General features: G+C 42.8%; 1 protein-coding gene across 1 annotated transcript; it reads left to right on the top strand.

Moving 5' to 3' along the window:
- The first annotated feature begins 1,564 nt into the window (after window positions 1-1,564).
- Window positions 1,565-18,061, top strand: ATF3 (activating transcription factor 3). The gene is made up of 4 exons (XM_020794653.3): window positions 1,565-1,863; window positions 9,070-9,313; window positions 10,389-10,496; window positions 12,429-18,061. Exons 2-4 carry the CDS (start codon window positions 9,074-9,076, stop codon window positions 12,624-12,626), a joined length of 546 nt encoding a protein of 181 aa, XP_020650312.3. The 5' UTR covers window positions 1,565-1,863; window positions 9,070-9,073; the 3' UTR covers window positions 12,627-18,061.
- The last annotated feature ends 3,433 nt before the right edge of the window (window positions 18,062-21,494 follow it).

Genomic DNA, 21,494 nt, shown 5'->3' on the forward strand with positions numbered 1-21,494 from the left:
GCCGGGAGCGCGCTCCGTCCTGCCTGCGCTCTCCTTTGCGCCCGGACGGAAGCGCGTCAAAGCCGGCGCCTGCGGGCAGCCTGGTGGGGCAAACCGGTGTATTTTCCAGGTGGAATGAGGAAGGGGGGCGAGGCGGAATGAGGAAGGGTATTACTTGTGCGCCTGGGGATCGGAGGAGAATCCCACCCAGCCCCCTGTCAAATAAAGCATCGGGGGGTTCCGGAGATCTCCTCGAGGGATCTTCGGGGAAGGAACACACTGTACTATCGAAACATAGGTTACCCCGGGGTTCTCTCCCATCTCTGGATTCCCGCCTCAAAAGCGGGTTTTGTTGGCTCTGGAGGCAAAGCCCGGCTGCTTTCAAGAGAACTTCTACGGCTCTCTTCGCAAGTTGCCGTAGCGAAACAGAGCCGCGTAAGAGAGTCAACTTTTGGGGAGCAAATGGGGTGTGTGGCAAACTGGCGCATTTGGACTGAGGTGAAGAAAGGCGCCTGCAATCTGGCAAAATAAAATAAAAAAAAATAAGCGAGCCGGAAAGGAATCGAGCAGAATTTTGGAGGAGCAAAAGGTGGGTTGCGTTGGGTTTCCTGTGGTCGGTTTGTTTTTCTCTCGTTTCCTTTTTTTTCTTCTAGCCGTGGGAAGGCACGGGGGGGGGTCTCCTTTTTTCACGGGCGTGACGTAAAAAGAAAACATGTGTCGTGTCCTTGATGAGCCCGAAACGTGCGGGCAGAAAGAGGGGGAAGGATCAGAGGCAAGCCGTGGTCCTTGTCGACTGGGGAAAATCATAGGAGCTGCCTTCTGAAAAAGGAGTAATGTTTCCAAGTCTGATGGATCTTTACGTGGAGACGCTGCCGGGTGTCCTGGCCAGCAGATAGACTGTGCTGAGTGCGGGGCAGAGTGAGGGAGCTCGGCATCTGCCTCCGATCGTTTCGATCTACCCGCATCGAGTCCCCCAAAGAGGACGGGGCACCCACGATCTGCCCCCCCGCGCGCCTTTTAAAACGAAGTGGCAAAGCACCCCCCCAAGGAACTCCCGCCCTTGTTCTCCGATGAAGAACAAACTCTTGTAAAATAAACCCGAAGCGATTCCCCCCCCCTTTTTTTTTCCTTTTCTTTTGCCCGTGGCCAGCACCTCCACCCGCCGGCTCGGCAAGGGCTTGGCCCGCGGGATGCCAGGGATCTGGAGTCATGCGCTGGCTTGGGCACCATTGGCTCAGCGAGAGGCCATGCCGCCGCCGCCGCCTCCAAGGGAGCTCACATCTGGCCGCCAGCCCAAGCTCGCCAGCGAGGCAGGCAGGCAGCCGGCCGAGCGAACCCGCGCACGCGCGCCCCGCCGGCTTCTGGATGGAACGTGAGCTGCGCGCACGCGCGGCCCCGGCCCCGCGCCGAACCCGGGGAAGCCTTGCATCACCCCGCCGCTCCGCCCCCGGAGAAGCCCTGGCCACGCCCCTGCCGCCTACCCTTTTCGCGCGCGGAAGAAGCTATTAAGTGGCATGACATCAGCCCCGGACTCGCGGCCAGGGCAAATAGCAACGCTGCCCGCCGGGCTATATAAAGGGGGTGATGCAACCGTGCCGGGAGCCAGAGGTTCGAAGACGCGCGCCTGGCCAGGTTGCTCCGGCGCTCGCCGTCGCCGCGCCAAGTCAACTCCGGAGAGCGACGAGCCCCGTCCGGCTTTCCCGAGATCGTCGGGACGAAGATCCCTCTTCTCCATCATTTTGAACTTTTGCCTCTCAAAACTCTCTTTGTGTCGGGGAGGTTTTCCCCCCGGTGTGCGTTTGGTCGGTGTCGCGTTCCCGCTTTCCAAACACTGGAAAGAACGAAAGAAACTCAGAACAGAGTGGGACAAGAAGGAAGGATCAGGTAAGGCAGCCGGACGCCCGTGTCTGTGTGTGTGTGTGTGTGTGTGTGTGTGTGTGTGTGTGAGAGAGAGAGAGAGAGAGAGAGAGAGAGTCTGGGTCGGGGGAAAGGGGTCCCCAGGATGCGCGGCGCGGAAAAGTGGGCTAAATCCGGTTGCGACCCTCGACTAAGAGTAGACCCAATGGGATGTCCGTCCCTGTTGGTTTACCATTCAGCAGTTGATCCAAGGAGTCTGCTCGACCAGTTGGATTTCAGACTCGAGCGACGCGTCTCTAGGTAAGGGCGTGCCGGTTTTTCCACCTCTTCTGCCCTCGCCGTCTCCGAAAACGAGCCATTCGGTCTTCGGGCTGTTGTGGGTTTTTCGGGCTCTTCGGCCGTGTTCGGAATGTGGTCTTCTTTTTGGGGTGGGGCGGGAAAGTTTCTGTTCCGAAGATAGTGAATGGATTTCGGCTCGTAACCGGGAGTCTGGCGAGAGCCTAATTCAAACTGTACGCCTCCCCGCAACACACACACGCATACACAACATCTAACTGAAAGTAAAAGTCCATTCATCCGAAAGCTGTTCTGAGCGGCGATCGCTGAGCGAACCCACCTCAGCGCTAGATCCCGCCGCTCCGTGTCTTCCTCGGCGAGGAAAGTGGTTGCGGTTGCCGTCTTGTTGCTTTGGCGGTCGCCGATCGCGCGCGGTCTCTTGGGAGAGGGGACGGGGAACCTTTCCCCCTGCCCCAAAAGAAAGAGAAAGTGAGAAGCGGTTGCGTTGTGAAAGCTGCAGATCCTTATCACTGGCACTGCAAACAAACAAAACAAAAACCCCGCCGTGTAGAGCAGTTCTGTTTGCGATTCATCTTCAGCTCATCGCTATCGCTGTCATTTTCCACAGCTCTATCGAAAACTTCTCGGTCGGTGATAAGAATCAAATGGTTATATCACTTACCGTAAGTTGTGGAATGGGGCGAGTTGGCGGAAAAGACGCAAAAGTTTAACTTTTCGCCCCCTTCACCCGAGAAGAGCGATCCCGCCGGCTACCGGTGGGGGGCGCAGTGGGGAAAGGAGAGGCTCCCTCCGGCGCTTGGTAGGATGCTTGCGAAGCGGACCGGCAGTTCGGTTTTCTCACTCAGGCAGCAAAAGCGGGAGCGCTCCGACTTGGAAGGGGACTCGAATCGACTGTATTTGCTTATTTTAGCTTGAGATTCAGGTACAAAAGACACACACTTAGGATTAAGGATTTCGGGGTCCAGAAACTGGTTTTGCGTATCAGAATTGAATCGATTTCATGGGACACGGCTGCATAAACGTCCACTCCGGTTCACTACAATCTATCCCCTTCCCATTTCAGCAGCCTAATTTTCGGGGAGGGGGAATTCAAGAAGAGGGAGGGGAAGTCATGTTGACACTTTGATAAAGCGGTGGAGGTCAGAAATCCTTGGCGATTTACTGCGCATGACACCGGGAGATCTTACCCCTAGATCACGTTTTACTTTCCTGTATCTAGCGGTAGATAAAGCAGGGCAGCTGTTTTAGAAATACAAGTGGTTTAATACAGGATCGGCTTACAAGAGATCGATCGGGCTATTTCAGGACTCTGGCACTTGCAGATGGTGTTTGGGACTTTGGGGTGTGTGAGACTTCAGTGGCTTTCCGGGCTGTTAACCAGAGATACATAATAAATGAAGATGAATATTGGCTAACAAGGAATGGCTTGTTTTTAAATGAAGGATCTTCTGTGTGAAGGGAGGGAGAACATTTACATCCTCCTTGGTAGTAAATCTTAAATGGAATGTCATAATATTAGTAATATTACAATAGTAATATTATTAATATTACAATAGTAATATTCCTACTATTGTAAATTTGTTTCTAGGATAGTTTAGTAGTAGTAGTAATATATTTCTCACAACACACACACATACAAAGCTCAATGCTCTGTAGCACGTTTACACAGAGGTAGCTTCCCCTGACTTCTGTAGATTTTCTCTTTGCATATAGCATTGCAGACCAATTCCCTTAGATATTATTGGATGTAGGAAACAAGAGAAACTGCGAGGAACAAGTTAACAAAGAAAAAAGGGCAGTATTATAGCACTTTAGCAATTTAATATCAGTGTGAGTCTGCATGGATCATAACACCTTTGTACAGAGCAAAGCACGGTTTAATCATACTTAGAGTAATCCTAATGAAATTAATGAAGTCATGATTGAACTGAAGTCTCTCTGAGTTTAGTAAATCTGTTCTGATAAAGGCTGGATCCAATCCAAAGAAATTATTAGGAAGGAGTATTACTGAATTAGCTCTTTCACATCTAATAAGTAAGTAAAAGCAGTAGATAAAACACAGCCCTGGAAATGTTAACTTGTTTGGACAACAACTCCCCAAATCCCCCAGCAAAAGCCATGCTGGGTGTTGTAGTCTTTTCCAGACCCTGGAATAAACAATTTTTAGCCCAGCTTGATTGGGCAAACTTTGGGAAATGGATGACGGAGGGTAGTTTCAGATTCATTATTAGTTTCTTAATAGTTTCAGCAGTTGGCCATTTTGAAAGCACCTTATGGCAGGTTTAGGAATCCTGAAAGGTGAAGTTCAGTTCAAGTTGGTTCCCAACCTGAATGACTTTTCAAGCTGTGGGAGTTTAAACTTCTGTGGTTTAACACAGTTGCATCAGCAGGAAAGAGGAGAACATTTTCAAAGAAAATGCCCATGGAAGTCAGTTTATCAGACCCAAATGACCTTTGGTGTTAGATTTTTGAAAAGGGAAAGAATTGAAGAGAAAGACATAGGGAAGGGTCAGGTCGGCCTGCTCTATTTTAAAGTCAAAGGTGAAGCTCTTAATGCCAAAAAAAAGTTATACTGAAAGTGAGCCAACTTTTTGAAGAGTGTGGTTTCTGACTCATCCCCAGGCCTAGCTTTAGCCTTTGAGAGTGTTTTCAGGAGTAATAGTTTTGTGGGTCACAATAAGAAATGTGAGCCATGAATGTTAAAATGTAACACAATTAGTATCTGCAATAACATGTTGCAACACAGAGTCTCCTGCTCTGAATGCCAAATGGTCATGATTTCTTTCAGAATACTCCAGTCTCTTTTCTTTCTGTCCAACAGCTAGCCACCACTCCATGACAATTGATTTTTGAATTGTGGAAGATGCTCAAGAAGTGGTTTACCACTGCCACACCCTAATGAGATTCAAAGGGAGATTTGTGCTTAGGATTTTGAATCCTAGTGCAACATTTTACCCACTTCTTGGGCTTCTTCTGTATGGGGTTATTAGAGGATAATTATAAAATGCAGGCCCAGAGAATGTGGGGAAGAACTTATTTTGCCTATGAATGTTTGCTGGTGTGCATCAGGCATATTTAGGTGGGTTGGCCTCTGAAGAAGTTCAATTTTACCCTAGTTTTACTGTATGTGGGCAAATTAGCCCAGCTTGAAAGAACTGCAAACTAATTTATCTCCTGTTGCTCAGAATACTACTATAACCAGCAGGCAGTCCTCCAGTAAACGTGTAAAAAATGGATGAAGGAGATGGACAGACAGTCACAATGCAGCCATGTATTCTTCGACATACAGTTTCTAACTGAAAAGCCTGAGGCAGCTGGACTGGGGAGGGTTGGCTTATTTGGCACCTTAAACAGCTGCTGCCAGTCCAAGTAGACCTCAACTAGCCCTCTGGATTAATAGGACTACAAACCCCATCATCCCCCAGCTGGGATGGTCATTGGGAGTTGTGGCCTGATACATTTGGAATATACCAGCTTGAGGAATGCTGTAGCTGACCATACTGGTCTGGACGGATGAGGGTTTTTTTTTAGTTGAAATTACATGTTAAGTGCTGAACAGATGATGATGATAAATAGCCAATGTTCATATACTTGAGCTATTTCCTTACATATAAGCGTAGCTCAGTTTTTGTAGCAATGGCTTTTTGATTTGTAACACGCATTCTTCATTATGGGGAGGAGAGTTTTACTGGGGCTCCTGCCCTGATTAGAGTCTTAGCCACTGAAAGCAACATTAGGAAGGTTGTTGTGGGTTTTTCGGACTCTTTGGCCATGTTCTTCCTAATGTTTCACCAGTCTCTGTGGCCGGCGCCTTCAGAGGACAGGAGTAGCAAAGTTAGATCCCGACAGTTAAAGCCTTCGCGGATACAACATTAGGAAGCTTTGTCAGATCTTTTCAGTGAGAGTTACTGACTGCTACTTGGCTCTCTGTCATGCTGTTTGTTGCTGTAGGCGTGCCACTAACTGATCATATGTAAATGCATGGCATTGCAGCCATCTTGCATCATTCACCGAACAAGCTGAAGTGTCTGGAGATTCTAAGGTATTCAGCATCCTTCTGCTGAATTGCCTTGAAGAGGGCTAGGGCACTTTGCATTTCTTGGCTATGGACCAACATAGTTGGAGAAGAGCTTAGAAAATGGAGGTTCTGGAATACAACTCCTAGAATCGCCCAACAAACAGACAGTAAAACACAGGACCACTGAAATTTGTGAAGACCAATGGATAAACTGTGGTGGATACTATGGAAAGCATTGAGCTTAGGTAGGAGAAAACTAGTATACTACTCCTGCTTATTAAGTTATGAAGATTTCTTAGATAACTAGTGGGCAATCATTATCCCTGGATCTAGTCCCTCACAAGAAAGGTCAAACATTCTCATCTCATCAGAAGAGAGAGGGCAAAGTAGCAATGAGACATTGAGTCAAATTGCACTCATGGGAATGCATCAACATGCAAGGGGCAAGTTTTGGGAGTTCTATACCCAGATGTGGAAGATGTTCTACATCTCATGATGGTTGCTCAGTGGTGGAGGGAAAAGCCTATGGAGTCAGGCCTCTGAAACAGGGTTGAAAATGGGTATCAGTAGCAATGCTGTTCTTGGGAAAGTGTTGCTATGGCTCAAAGCTGTATTTCTTCTCTTCAAAGTGCTGATCTGGCTGCCAGCATTCTCAGCTGTTTCTCTGGTGTAATGAAGTCTTGATCATTCCTCCAGCTCTTAGAATTTTGTGTTGATGCCAGCGTTGGTGCCAGCATGGGCCATGGGATTTCCTGAATTGGCATGGGATGCCTCTGGACCATGGCTTAAATAGTGCCTATGTACAGTATCTGCCTTCTCTGCATCTAATTTGTCAAGGAAAATTACAGGCCTGAGCAGAAATGGTGTATATTAATAAAGAAGCCATAATGAACAAGTGTATTAAAACTAAGTCATTATGATTTGCGCTAACATAATTACCAGTTACCTTTTGGCTAGGACTCATAGAATTCACACAACGACCATGCTGACTCATGGATTCTTGGATCCATAGTCCCAAAGGGTAACTTCCCCAAACTTTAGATTAACTATCCATAAATATCAGCATCCTGACAATCCCAACTTTCTCAGGACTTTTTAAAAGAGCAAGTTCCTAGCCCTTCAGGCTATGAAAGCAGTTTAATCCACTTAAAAATTAAATGGATTAAACTGGGTTCCCCATGTAGAATTAGGGAATTATTTTGAGGTGGTGGTTAATGCACGCAGCTATCTCTTGTAAATTTGTGCTAAAGGTAAATGATAAACTTAAAAACCAGAGGCCTTTGTGTTGGCTAGAGTGGAATATCTTCTGTTCTTTGAAAGAATTAAAAGATATCAGCGTATTGAGCTGCAACTCATGAGTTAGGGGGTTTCTAAGCAAAAGTACTCAAGTTTCTCAAGATCTACAGAAAGAACAGTTCCAGGCAATCTTCTGTCTGATAACCAATGGCTTTTCACCTCTAAAATTCTTACCTGGAAAATCCCTCTCTGGAGAATTTAATATAAAGGTTCTGTATAGATTGCCCTATATTTGCATTTTGCAGACGTGATTGGCCCTGAGTTTCCCATGTGTTCATATATTATGGTGTGCATATTTTTGGATGAATATAGCAAAAATGTTCATATGAGTAACAAACATGACAAGTTATATGTACGTTGCATAGTAATTCCTCCTCCAAGTATTTTCTTTTACATTCTGGAGCGATAAGGCAGCTATAAAGTTTTGTAGCACTAGAACAGTTTCAATTATTCTTACCATAGAACAAGGGCATAATAAAATGGAATTTTTTAAAAGTAAAATTTACACTCTCAAATGCAGCAGTGTAAAAATATGTTATTTATGCTGGTGTGGCTGATCATAATTAGACTTGTCTGACTTTTCACCACCACCTGGAGCTGTGATTACAAAAAAAATATAATATATGTGAAGTCTAGTATGACAACGTAATAGCTTCACTTTGATCTGTGGATGCCCAAAGGAAGTAACTGGTTTATCTCTGTGAAGCTAACTGTAGATTTGCACTAATGACGTTTTGCAGACTTTTATTGCTTCTTTTAATAAAATGGAATTTCCTGTGATCTACGTAAGGCAATGCTGCATTCGTCTGAACACAACATTTGTGATCTCCTCAACAGAGATTGAAGGAGTGGGCTGATTTCAGTGTGACAATATGAGAAAGTACACTGAACGCCATGTGTTGTGTGGATGTAAAAAGCGCAACATAATCCCATGAAAAGAGATGGCACTCATCAAAGATTCACATGGTGGGACAGTTGTGAGCAAAATAATCTTGTTACTTCTGAATGATAACCTTCTTGAGCGTTGGGACACATATATACTACGCTTGATATTTGCGAGCAACCTAAGCATGTGACCATTTCTGTTGCTGATCCTTAGCATTATTGGAAGATGACTTAATCAATGCAGGTGGCACAGTTCAAATTGTGGTGGGATAGTGGCATAAAATGTGATGCAACTTTAATAGTCTTAGAGCTGCAGAGCTCTATGGATCACTGAATCTAGCCCCTGTCAAGGAGGCTCCGTGGAGAATCAAGCTCCCAACCTCTGACTCCACAGCCAGATAACTGAACTAGCCACAACACTTTGCATCATTTCTTTCAATGTACTGTTTTTCACACTTCATGAGTACTTGGTCATAAATCGGATAGCCATAAATACTAGAAGGTAATACTGGCTCACATTAGAACAAACAAGAAATACCTCTGTATAAATGGTCATTCCTAGTTGCATTTAATGACTCTTTCCACGTTTATGTGTATAACTCTCCTATCGGTATGATTCCCATAATTCCATGTTGCATTTTATGAATTAGGTGTCAGCTGAGAATAAACTGTGTTTTGCACAGATATGTTTGCCTTGTTACCAGAAAGACTGATTCTGACCCTCCCTTTTCTTTCAGCAAAATGATGCTCCAGCACCCGGGCCAGGTGTCTGCTTCCGAAGTCAGCGCATCTGCCATCGTTCCATGCTTGTCCCCTCCAGGCTCACTGATTTTTGAAGACTTCACAAATCTCACTCCACTGGTGAAAGAAGAGTTAAGATTTGCCATTCAGAATAAGTGCCTGTCCCACAGGATGCCCTCCACGCTGGACACGGTTGTGGTTTCCAATCGGCCCAGTGAAATATCCATTTTAAAAGCAGAGGTACTTCTCTTTAAAAGAAAGCAAAAATAAAAGAAACACTTCTGTGTTCAGTAATGGTATCCAGGGAAAGGCAAGTGTGCACTGCAGATGTTTGGGGGCATAATTTCCCATCTAGAATGGCCAGATGGCCAATGGTCTAGTGTTATAACAGTTAATAGAGCCTATACAGCATAGTCTCTTGGAAACAATCTTAGAGTCATAGAGTGGGAAGAAACCACTGAGGCCATCCAGTCCAACCTCCCACCATGCTGGAACATCCATCAAAGTACTCCCAACAGATGGCTATCCAGCCTCTGCTTAAAAACCTCCGAAAAAGGAGACTCCATCAACGTTCGAGGCAGCCTATTCCACTGCTGAACAGCTCTGACTGTCAGGAAGTTCTTCCTAATGTTCAGATGGAATCTCTTTTCCTGTAGTTTGAAACCATCGCTCCATGTCCTAGTCTCTGGAGCCCTGGAAAATAAACCTGCCCCCTCTTCAATATGACATCCTTTCAAATATTTAAACGTGACTATCATGTCCCTTCATCTTGATGAATGTGCTAAGCTTTACTAAATGTAGGAAACTGTTGTGTATCCAGTAGGCATAGGGTTGTAGCCTAAGTGTGGGTAGTGTTAAGCCAGATAAATATGCATTAATAAAATGCAACACAATGCCTGAAATCCTTTTGGTTAGCATAGTACATTGCAACTAGAGTAGTCAACTCTATAAACTCCATCGATTCAATGCCTGTACTCTAGTTGTGACTTTCTGTGCCAGACAACAGGATTTCAGCCAATGAATTACTTGCATGATCAGAGCAATGATGATACCTGCCTGAGGTAACAAGCATCATAACAAACTCCTTTTAAAATGCAGTGTTTTGAGCTGTGTGTGAAATATGCCAGATAGCTTCCATCTAGCAACATGCCTTGTATAATGCTGAGTTGATAGTTGACTGGTGAATAGTTTTGTTAATTGTTCAGAAGTCTAGGCAAGGATCATTGTATCATTAGTTGTCATATTGGTAGGTGGCATAGTGACAAAGCTTCTGCCTTTTGCTGATGACTGCCTTCACCTGTTTGCGTTTTGCTAGTCTGCACCGGTGGAAGACGAGAGGAAAAGACGACGGAGGGAAAGAAACAAGATTGCTGCAGCAAAATGTCGGAATAAAAAGAAGGAAAAAACTGAATGTCTGCAGAAAGTAAGTTTATGGAGTTCTTTTCATCGGTATTTGGACAAGGAAGACAAGATAGTGGATAAAGAGGCCCTTCAGTTAGAATTACCCTGACAAGTGGCTTTGAACTTTTCTGATCTGAACTGATCATAAAGTAGAGCTAGGGCCAAGCTACTGAATACTGCTCCTGTTCTTCTCTGTGTTAATGATGGTTAAAGCAGGTATAGCTTTTGACTTTCAGTGAGACCTAAGAAGCGGGTCCAGTTTTCATTGGCTAGAATCTTATTGACAACTCACCTTTACCTAAGGAAAGCTGCCTAAGTCTTAGCAGCAAACTGCAACTCATGAACAAGGTACTGGATCCATCCACCACTTCACTTATTGAAGCCTAAATGTCAATGTGATTTTGGCCCTTAGATTGCCATTCTTGTGTTTCGGCTTGGTCTAATTTCAAGAAATTACTAGGAAAGGGGGGGAAATTCACTCATCCACTCTCACACATACACACAGAGATATGCTCAAAAGTGGACTGCAGACCTAGTTGAATCTTTGAATTCTAATAATATCTGATAGAAGTAACTTTCTATGTCTAAATTTAGGAGGGGAGTTGCTGAGCTGGAGCAATGGAAGAAATACATTGGGAAAATATGGGTAGAAAGTCCCTGGGGGGCGGGGTTTAAAAGGGGATGCGGGACAATAGGGGAAACCACGTCAGAGATTGGAACAGGAACATTGCACATCTGGACAGTGCAACAGCGCTTGGGAATATTAATTTTTTGATTCCTGCTGACCACAGTGGCTGGATGATTGTTCTGAAAAAGCTTTGGTTATTTCGGATATTTAAATAATCTGGGCTGCATGGAGGGAAGGGGTTTGAGGCTGAGGGCATGACAAAGGTTGGAAGATGACCAGGAAGTGAATAAGAATCGTAATCAATCAGAAATGGAAAAGGAAGTACAGTAGATCTTTCAGGGTTGCACAGAGAATCATTACATCTCAGAATTATAACTTGATGGTCCTTTTGTTCTATGATTGACTGGTGATTAATGATTGAAGCTAATTCTTGTAAAATTCACTTTTGCTGTCCTTTTGTATTAAAGCAAAATCTCTCTGTATAATTCAGTTGGATATACAGTAAATGTATTGTAAGTGTTAAATTAACATTGCTACAATATATAATGACAATAGCAAATTTGCATGAAAAGAAAATTATCAAATCAAATGCCTGAGGAATAGGTAGGGTGAATCCTGAATGCCTCTCTCCCTCTTTCCTTCCTCCTGTCTTTCAGGTCCAGAAATACCTGGTTAATATTCATTTCTGAACATTTCCATCCAGCTTTTTTTATGTATTTAAAATATTTTTACCTCACCTTTCTCCTTAAAAAGTTATCAAGGTGGTTTCCATCAATAAAAACACAATATTAAAAGTTTAAAATAGTGAATTATTTAAATATTAAAGAATATTTAATAATACTATATTAAAAATGTTAGATAAAAATATTAAAAAACACACAAAGATTTATAAGCAAAATTTATCCCTGAGGTATTATTCACTAAGGAAAAGCCTGCCTGAAAAGAAAGGTCTTTATCTGCTTCCGGGAGGTCAGCAAAGATGGGGCCAGTGTGGACTCCTGTGGGAGGGAGTTCTAGAGTGTGGGACCTAAGCTATTTACAACTTTATAAGTTAAAACCAGAACTTAAGAGTTGTGCCCAGAAACAGTTCAGCAGCCAGTGAAGCTGATGTAACAGATGCTTCTATCATCCCAAAGTGATTTACAATGAAAATGAACAAAATAATGTACAATAATAGAACATAGAAATAATAAAAATCTACTGGGGGGAAATCATCAAAACCCATGAATAATGGATAAGTTTGATAATTAGGAAAAGAATCAGGCAAATGTTTGGATAACATGAATTTCACCCAATTTACAATTTGCATTCTTTTGCTATAACCAGGAATCAGAAAAACTGGAAACAATCAATGCAGACCTGAAGGCGCAGATCGAGGAGCTGAAGAATGAGAAACAGCACTTGATCTACATGCTGAACCTCCACAGGCCTACATGTATCGTCCGAGCCCAGAATGGTCGGACGCCAGAAGATGAGAGGAATCTCTTTATTCAACAAATCAAAGAAGGAACCTTGCAAGGCTAAGTGACAGTGAGCAGATAATGTTCGATAGCGCAGGCCGATAAACATCAGCAAATGAACCCCTCCCCCGCAAACATAGCACCCTACGCCAGAAGCCATAGAGAAGCTATCTTGGTATTTGTGGCCTCCTGTTAGTCACGACAAGGCAGAGGAGGTGACATGTTGCGAAGAAGAGGAAGAGGAAGAGACTGTGTTAGCTTTGCTGTGATTCTCACTCCTGAAAAGACTCAACGGAGTTGAAGAGAGGCCACTGCCTCTGCTTCATGTTTAAGTATCTGCCATAGTTGCTATTCCTAGAAGTTGTACTCATGACTGCTAAAGACTTGTTAAGCCCTGTTGGCATCCAGTTCTTGCACTTGAGTTATTTCTGGTAGAATACTAGGATTTGGAAAGAGACACACATCCAATGGACTATCAGGCTGTACGAGAGTCCTGCTCATCTTTGAGCTGGAGAGGAAGTGTAGATGGAGTAGTGTTGTTTCTCTCTGTTGAACCTTGTACTTTCAAAAAAAGAGAGAGGTTTGCAACTTTCAGGATGCTGCCTGCAGTTCTGAAAGGCATTGCACAATAACAGGGGGAATTACAATGTTTCTACAACCTAGTGCAATGTTCTCAACTGAGCGCCATGCTTGGCTTTTTTATTATTGCTGTTTTCCACAGAAACCCTTCCGTGGGTTTTTTGATGACTCATGTTACCGGCGAGTTGGAGGATGATACGGCAGGCATTAGTTCCTTGCGGAAACGTTTATTGAACCACGTCTGAATTTACCAAATGAAGATGGTATGCCTTTCCACAGGTTTCTTTTAATAAGGGGTATTCCCCCTTTGAGAACCCAAGTCATGAGTCATATGTGCAGTATTCAAAGGAACCTTACAGTGTACAAACCAAGGACATGACCAACAGAGACGTGAAATTCAAGGCGCTCTTTGGTTTGTGGTTTGGCATATCTCCGACCCTCAGCTTGCAAATAGTTCCTTGGCATCACTATTTTTCTGAGCAAGAAACCATTGTGGCTGTGCATTTACTGATATTAATTACTGTATATGTGTTGTCATATATACACAGAATTGGCCAATGACTAACTTCATAACTTTACTAGGGAAGGAGATTATCAAGTCAGCAAGGCAGTCTGTTAGCTTCTTACTAGTGTAAAAGGGAGATACCTTTTGGTGGTTTTTTGTTTGTTTGTTTGTTTTTGGATAATTGCACAGAAAGTCAACTACAGTACATGTAGTCGGTTTGGCTGTTAGATTTAGGCTGCAATCAGATGGCAATATAGGATTTTGTTTGATCATGCTGGGAAGGGTCGCTTCTCTAGATGCAATCTGCCTTAAAGTGATCCTTCTGCACATACAGGAATCACTACAGTCCAGCTCAAAACAAAACAAAACAAAAGACCCCTGCCACTGAACCAAAAAGGTCCAACTTGGGCACAGAGCAAGGCCGGGCCAGTTCATGATTTCCTGAACATCATCTGGTCACTGGAAAATAACTCCCATTGGAACGTGCCATGAACGGTCTAAAATGTGAACTATATCGTTATGGTGTCTGATGGCACCATAAGACTGGGAAGAGACATAGCTTCTCTGGTATATTAATTTCTGAATCATGAAATCACTGAATTATAGAGTAGGCAGGGCACCCATCTATGATTCTGGGAGTCTTGTTGGTCATCTCGGCCTGTTCCTGTGTCTCCCATACACACTAAATCTGCTTAAAGGCATAGGAGCCCCATTGAAAACTAGTATGGGTATTCCTTACTGTTAAGTGTTGTTGTTGTTTTTAAAAAAAGGGACATCAGCACTTTTATTTAGTTGGATAGAGTCAATGCTAGTCTTCACATTAACCTTCTGTTAAAGTGCTGTTGGTTCTGTTGGCTGGTAGAATCATAGAGGTGGAAAAGACTGCCATAGGTAAATGGTCTTAATCCATGTACCAAGTCCAGACTTCTAATGCCTAAAACATCCCTGACCATTGTGTCTGTTAGCTTGTCAGCCAGAGAATTATGCATTACATACATCCTGTTCTGAACCTTGCAATCTATGCACTTGATCCAGACCTGCTGTTTCCCATTCTTCTTTAAGTTGACATTAAATCTGGGGTCTTTAGCATTCAAGCACAGTACTGTATATGCTCTGACATTCAGCTAGGATCCCTTTCTTATTCCTGATAACTACCTTCCCTAGCAAGGGGCTTTGCAAATGCAATGAACTACACTTGACATCAAACCTAGGATGCTAGATTAAAGAAGGCTGACATATAGATATCTCTGTATAGATAACCTTTCCAGCTGTGCTACAGTGTGAGGCAAGGCCCCTACAGCTTTGGCCACTAGTATCAGAGCAATCTTTCAGAACCCTCTAATCATCATGATGTTAAGGGTAATTAGATTGTATCTTGTGGAGGTAGGGGATTTCAGATAGCAATGCCTTCTCAGCCAATAAACCTGCTGGGTACTTCTCGCATTTAAGGTGTAAGAACTGGAATGCAGACATTCCTGTACAAATATCATCAATATCCCTAAACAGAGAGAATAAAGAGAATGGACAACTTAATCCTGAAAAATGCATGTAGGTTGCTACAGCTGGTATTAAATGCTATATTCATAATCAATGCTTCAGTGTGACAAACCACTGATTTAAGAAATGATCTTTTTTAGTTTGTATGTTTTGCACTTTAAAAATGCACCTTGAAAAAAAAAATTAAATCAGGAGTTAATCTGAAGCTGGCAGAATTTTGAAAAGTTGAAATTTCAGATTTCAAACTCTAGAAAGTTAAAATATATTTATTTATTACTCTAGCTCCGTGTTAATGAAAAGCTCCTCTGGTCCATCCTCCCACCTATGTTTCAGCTAACACCACTCAGGATTAGAACACTTAACTATAAAATCTGAAGAAGGTGGCTCAATATTTTTATTCTGATACATTGGATTTCTATATACCAATTTGGAATTGAAGAAGAATTCCCCCCACTTGTGCCTAGCTTTTTTTCAGTGTTATTATACAGTGTTTTTATTTTATTACATGGGAATGTATTTGCTGAACTATATAGCAAAACAATGAATGCAGCAAGCAGAGGAAGGCACAGAGCAAAATCCTTGAGCCAACCATTCTGCATTGTTTTAAAACACACACACTTCCACATATCCACAAAACTTACAAAAGTAGCATCTGAAATTCAGACTCTTAGTTTCTGACTAGTACCTTTGAGCCTGCTGCCTGTTTTATCTTTTTTTGATTTTTTACATTCTGCAACAGAACAACTGAATAAGCTTTCAACAAATCTGGATATATTCTAATGTCCAATATGTGTTTCCAATGTAGAATCAATGTAACTAAAATGGAAGGAAATGGGCCAATTTCTGTCTCGTGTGAGAGTGATTTTTCTTCCTGCAAAGTAAATCCACTTTGCCACTTGTGTAAACTTGTCCTCGTGTCATCTTGGACTCCTTCTTGATGGCCGTGGTGTTCATTGTGCAATTTAAAATGATGGAGGGGAGATTATTTGTTATGAGATGTGCAATTTGCTGGTAATAACTTTCTTGAAAGAATGTGGATTGGGTTTCTATCACTGAGTCCATCACAACTGCCTTTTCTTGTGAATATGACTGATTGGATTCAAGGAACTCTCCATGGAAGGAAAGTAGGAGCTGGCACTGTTCTGTAGACATTAGCAGGAGTTTTCATGGTGTTCTAATGGATCACATCTATTGCTAGGATGACCATCTATTGTCTTTTACAAAGGAGAGTCCTCTCCTTGAAGGATTATTCCATCCAGGTCCATTTTAAAGGTGAAGAACCTTGAGAAAGAAGAGCTGGATAGTTCCTGGGTATTAGGCTAAGCGGGCACATGGGTCACCTGTTGTAAATACTGCCTACTGAAGAGAGATGTGCTTCTAGGTTTGCATCTAATGGAGCATACAGTATTCACATTTTATTTGAATTTATGCTCTAAGGTAAAGGTTCCCCTTGACATTTAGTCCAGTTGTGTCCAACTCTAGGGTGCAGTGCTCATCCCCGTTTCCAAGCCATTGAGCTAGTGTTTGTCCGAAGACAGTTTCTGTGGTCACGTGGCCAGCGCAACTAGACACGGAATGCTGTTACCTTCCCACTGAGGTGGTACCTATTTATCTACTCGCATTTTTACATGCTTTCAAACTGTTAGGTTGGCAGTAGCTGGGACAAGCGACGGGGAGCCCACTCCATTGTGTGGATTCGATCTTACGACTGCTGGTCTTCTGACCTTGCAGCACAGAGGCTTCAGCAGTTTAACCCGCAGCGCCACCACGTCCCTTTACTTGAATCTATGCTCTACTTTGTCATTTTTGGGGAGCAGGGTTGACTTTTTTGGTGACATGTCTTTCTTTTTTCATTTGTAACTGGTCACCCTATCACTGCTTTAATGATTATGTACAATTTTCTGTCAGTGGAAGAGCATTCTTGGGTTGAGTTTGTGAGGTGCTCCACTGAGCTGTGAATCAGACTTTTTATGAGTAGAAAGACTGCTTGGGATTCAGGCCCTAGTCCAGGGGTAGAAGGGGCCGTTAACACTAGCCAGATACTATACCTAGAGGTGGTGCCTGTTGTATCAAAGTACCCTCAGCTTTGTTCATGTATATTTTACAGGCTTCCAAAAGCAACCCCCCTCAAATAAACATTATAAAATGGGCTGTGACACTGTTGTATTGTATGATATTATCATACAGACAGACTTTTGTTAAAGCTCATAGCAAAATTCTTTCTGAGAGTTTTTTTTAATTGCTCTTCTATATCTTATTGAAATGACGCAGGCGTCATGCTGCTGTGGCTGCTGCTGCTTGAAGCACATGCTGTTAACTAGCATGCCAAATGGCACCGCTACTTTTGTCATGGATAATCTTTGTCCAGCTGAGGCTGCTTTTTATATGTGTGTATGTGTGTGTGTGGTATGTATGCAGATACCTCAAGCTGGTTCATATGATGGTATATCATTGCATTGCTTGAGGAGCAATGTACTGAAGTCCAGAGCAGTGGTTCCCAACCATGGGTCTTCAGATGTTGTTTTACTACAACTCCCTTGTCATCTACTATGTCAAGTTGTTAGAGGTGATGGCAGGTGGAAAACATCAACATCTGGTGGTCCAAGAAGATTCTTGTACTCTGATAGAACTGTTGCAGGGAGAATTCCAGTCGGCTTCATTGTGTCCACCTGCACTTACAGGAAGTATGACAGGAAATAGTGGAATTCCCACCCATCCACCCTGTTAAACTGGGTGCAAGCAGACATCTTTATGGTCAGGTATCAGATGTGAAGCTGGTTGGGAGATCTACTGAATGGGAGAACTGCATGGGTTTCTGTACCTATTCTTATTCTGAATGTGTAATAATGCAGTCAAGGCAATTTGTTTTCTATTAAGTTTTATGTTTTGATACTTTAATAATAAAAAAAATACTAATACATTTTTCTCCTGTGTGACTTAATTGACCTTATCCAGAAAGCCAACAGTCAAAATCCCTAGGCAGTGTTTTTACATCTGTCCTAACTACAATACTGTCTATTATCCAAATTCATTGCATGACCTTTATCCCCATGCTAATGTAAACGTTAACATTATGCCAACATTCCCTATGGTGTATTACAATCATCTCCCTTTACCTGATCTGCTTTTGTCTTTCCCTGTAATGTTGCTTCAAGATGCATCCTACGTTTAGAATGAATAATATGGAAATGATTTTATGTCACATACCAAGAAGTTGCTTAGCTGATATCAAAGGACATGGTTCCTCCTATGCTAGGATTAATTAGATTTTTTACAATTAGTATTTTCTGTTTAATCTTTTAGAACTGTGGCTCTCAGGCTTCGGTTCTCCAGATGTTTGGGGCTTCAGAACACAAAAGTCCTAGCCGGTATGGCCAATGATCAAGGATTCTGGGAGCTGAAGGTCCCAAAAACTAGAGAATCTAAGACTGAGAACCTTCTTGAACTTGATGTTTTGGACCACAACACCCATGATCTCCAGCTAACGTCGTCCTTGGCTTTTGTAGCAGAATAAGATGGCAGCTGTATCAAAACCTATAGAGGGCATGAGGATGGAGAAGGATGGTCTAGAGATGGTACTATTAATTTTGGTTGTATCAGTGCAGATATAACCCCCCCCCCTTTTCTCAAAAAGAGTGAGGTAGGGATCCTTGAGTAATTGCAAGCGAACAGGTAACCAAATTCGTGTAGGACAACAATATCATGTCTTCCCCCATCCCCTACTGATGATTGATGTCAGTATAGCTTATTATCTGGATTTGGCTCCCAATCAGCTGTTTTGAATCATTCAACATCATACAGCACTATGCAGAACATCTTTTCCCACTCCTCATAAACTTAAATTGTATCTGTAAATTTGCACATTGCCTCTATCTTCTCAATTTCTACATAACAGAGTGAAAAATACATTTATATCTCATATCTCTTTTTCTTCTAAGGAAAACAGTGGCCACATTCTTTCATGTGTCGTAATTAAAATTTGAAGAGCCTCTTAGGAGCTTTGTGTCGAGGTTTTGATATTGCAATACAGCTAGAATTTATTAACACAAATAGATGTGTGGTAAAGGTCAAGCACAGCAGGTGCAATTAATGAGGAAAAAATGAAGAATCATGCTGTGTAGGCAGATGATGCAAGAAGCTAATGTATGGATGGATACATGGACAGTTTGGTTCAGTCTGAGAGTCTATGCTATCCTGAACTCAACTGCTCTGAGAGTTCATTTATTCAGACGGAGAGATGCTGCCAGTTTGTCTATTTGTTCTTGTCCGTTTGTAAATAGACTTTGGTGATGGGAACTATGTTGTCCGAGTCTTTGTTCCACTAAAACTGGAGAACTTGGGAAACCTGGAGAAGCTCCTCACTCTGCAACTTCCTTGACACTTTGCACAACTATTTCTGGCTCTGGCTCTAGCCCCCAATGGTGGCCAGGTCACTCTCCCTGTCATTGCTGATGAACACTGTCATATTCAAGATGAAAGTATCCTTACGTTTATTCAATGGATTTTAAAATAGCTTATTATTACATTTCCCCCCTCCTAAATTGACCTAAATTCACATTTTAACATGAAAATGGAAAGGCAAGAGATAGGAAAACGATTGCATCTCTTGGCTGAAATCTTCCTCTCCTTAATATAGAGGAGCCCAAAGGCTGGAATTATCATGTTTATTTCAAAAACATGAATTTTTGAACAAGAAAATTCAAGGTAGCTAAAAACCAAGTGAAACAACCAGAATTCATCTTCCCTTTCTCTCCACTCCATCCCCAACCCCAGAAATAAGGAAGCCATTATGGCAGCAAGAAGAAATGATTCCCCAGTGTGGTTTTTACTAGCATTTTGGACCACAGTTGCCATCCTCACCAAATGATTAATCATTTGGAATTACTGGGTGCTGTACTTCCCTTCATGGATTGCTGCCTTGTCGTGGCAAAGGGGCTTGAGTAACTCAGAGAAGCTATGAGCTATGCCGTGCAGGGACACCCAAGACGGACAGGATATAGTGGAGAGTTCCAACTAAATGCAATCCACCTGGAGTAGGAAATGGCAATGCCACTCCAGTATCTTTGCCAAGAACGCCCCATGATCAGAAACAAAAGGCTAAAAGACATGACGCTGGAAGATGGGCCCCGCAGGTTGAAAGACGTCCAACATGCTACTGAGGAAGAGCGGAGGACAAGTACAAGTAGCTCCGGAGCTAATGAAGCGGTTGTGCCAAAGCCGAAAGGAAACTCAGCTGTGGATGTGCCTGGAAGTGAAAGGAAAGTCCAATGCTGCAAAGAAAAATACTGCATAGGAACCTGGAATGTAAGATCTATGAACCTTGGGAAGCTGGAGGTGGTCAAACAGGAGATGGCAAGAATAAACATCGACATCCTGGGCATCAGTGAACTAAAACGGTCAGGAATGGGCGAGTTCAGCCCAGATGATTATCATATCTACTATTGTGGGCAAAAATCCCATAGAAGGAATGGAGTAGCCTTCATAGTCAACAAAAGAGCAGGAAAAGCTGTTCTGGGATACAATTGCAAAAATGATAGAATGATTTCAATACAAATCCAAGGCAGACCTTTCAAAATCACAGTCATCCAAGTTTATGCACCAACCACTGATGCTGAATAGGGTGAAATTGACCAATTCTATGAAGACTTACAACACCTTCTAGAACTGACACCAAAGAAAGACGTTCTTCTCATTATAGAGGACTGGAATGCTAAAGTAGGAAGTCAAGAATTGAAAGAAACAACGGGTAAGTTTGGCCTTGGAGTTCAAAATGAAGCAGGCCAAAAGCTAATAGAGTTTTGTCAAGAGAACAAGCTGGTAATCACAAACACTTTTTTCCAACAACACAAGAGGCGACTCTACACATGGACATCACTAGATGGGCAATACTGACATCAGATTTATTATATTCTCTGCAGCCGGAGACCTGGAGCTCTGATCATCAGCTTCTTATAGCAAAACTCAAGCTTAAACTGAAGAAGGCAGAAAAAACACTGGCTAAGGTATAATCTAAACCAAATCCCTTATGAATACTCAGTGGAAGTGAAGAACAGATTTAAGGAACTAGATTTGGTGGACAGAGTGCCTGAAGAATTATGGATGGAGGCTGCTAACATTGTACAGGAGGCAGCAACAAAAACCATCCCAAAGAAAAGGAAATGCAAGAAAGCAAAGTGGCTGTCCAACAAGGCCTTACAAATAGCAGAGAAGAGAATGGAAAGAAAATGCAAGGGAGATAGGGAAAGTTACAGAAAATTGAATGCTGACTTCCAAAGAATAACAAGGAGAGACATGAGGCCTTCTTAAATGAACAGTGCAAAGACATAGAGGAAAATAACAGAAAAGGAAAAA

This window comes from Pogona vitticeps, chromosome 1 (assembly GCF_051106095.1).
Source record: "Pogona vitticeps strain Pit_001003342236 chromosome 1, PviZW2.1, whole genome shotgun sequence".
NCBI classification, from domain to species: Eukaryota; Metazoa; Chordata; class Lepidosauria; order Squamata; family Agamidae; genus Pogona; species Pogona vitticeps.

What these genes read in the sequence shown, in the direction of transcription:
- ATF3 (XM_020794653.3), top strand. Translation starts at nt 9,074, where the DNA reads ATGATGCTCCAGCACCCGGGCCAGGTGTCTGCTTCCGAAGTCAGCGCA. An exon ending in TATCCATTTTAAAAGCAGAG is followed by an intron (nt 9,314 to 10,388) that starts GTACTTCTCTTT and finishes GCGTTTTGCTAG; the next exon opens with TCTGCACCGGTGGAAGACGA. An exon ending in AAACTGAATGTCTGCAGAAA is followed by an intron (nt 10,497 to 12,428) that starts GTAAGTTTATGG and finishes TGCTATAACCAG; the next exon opens with GAATCAGAAAAACTGGAAAC.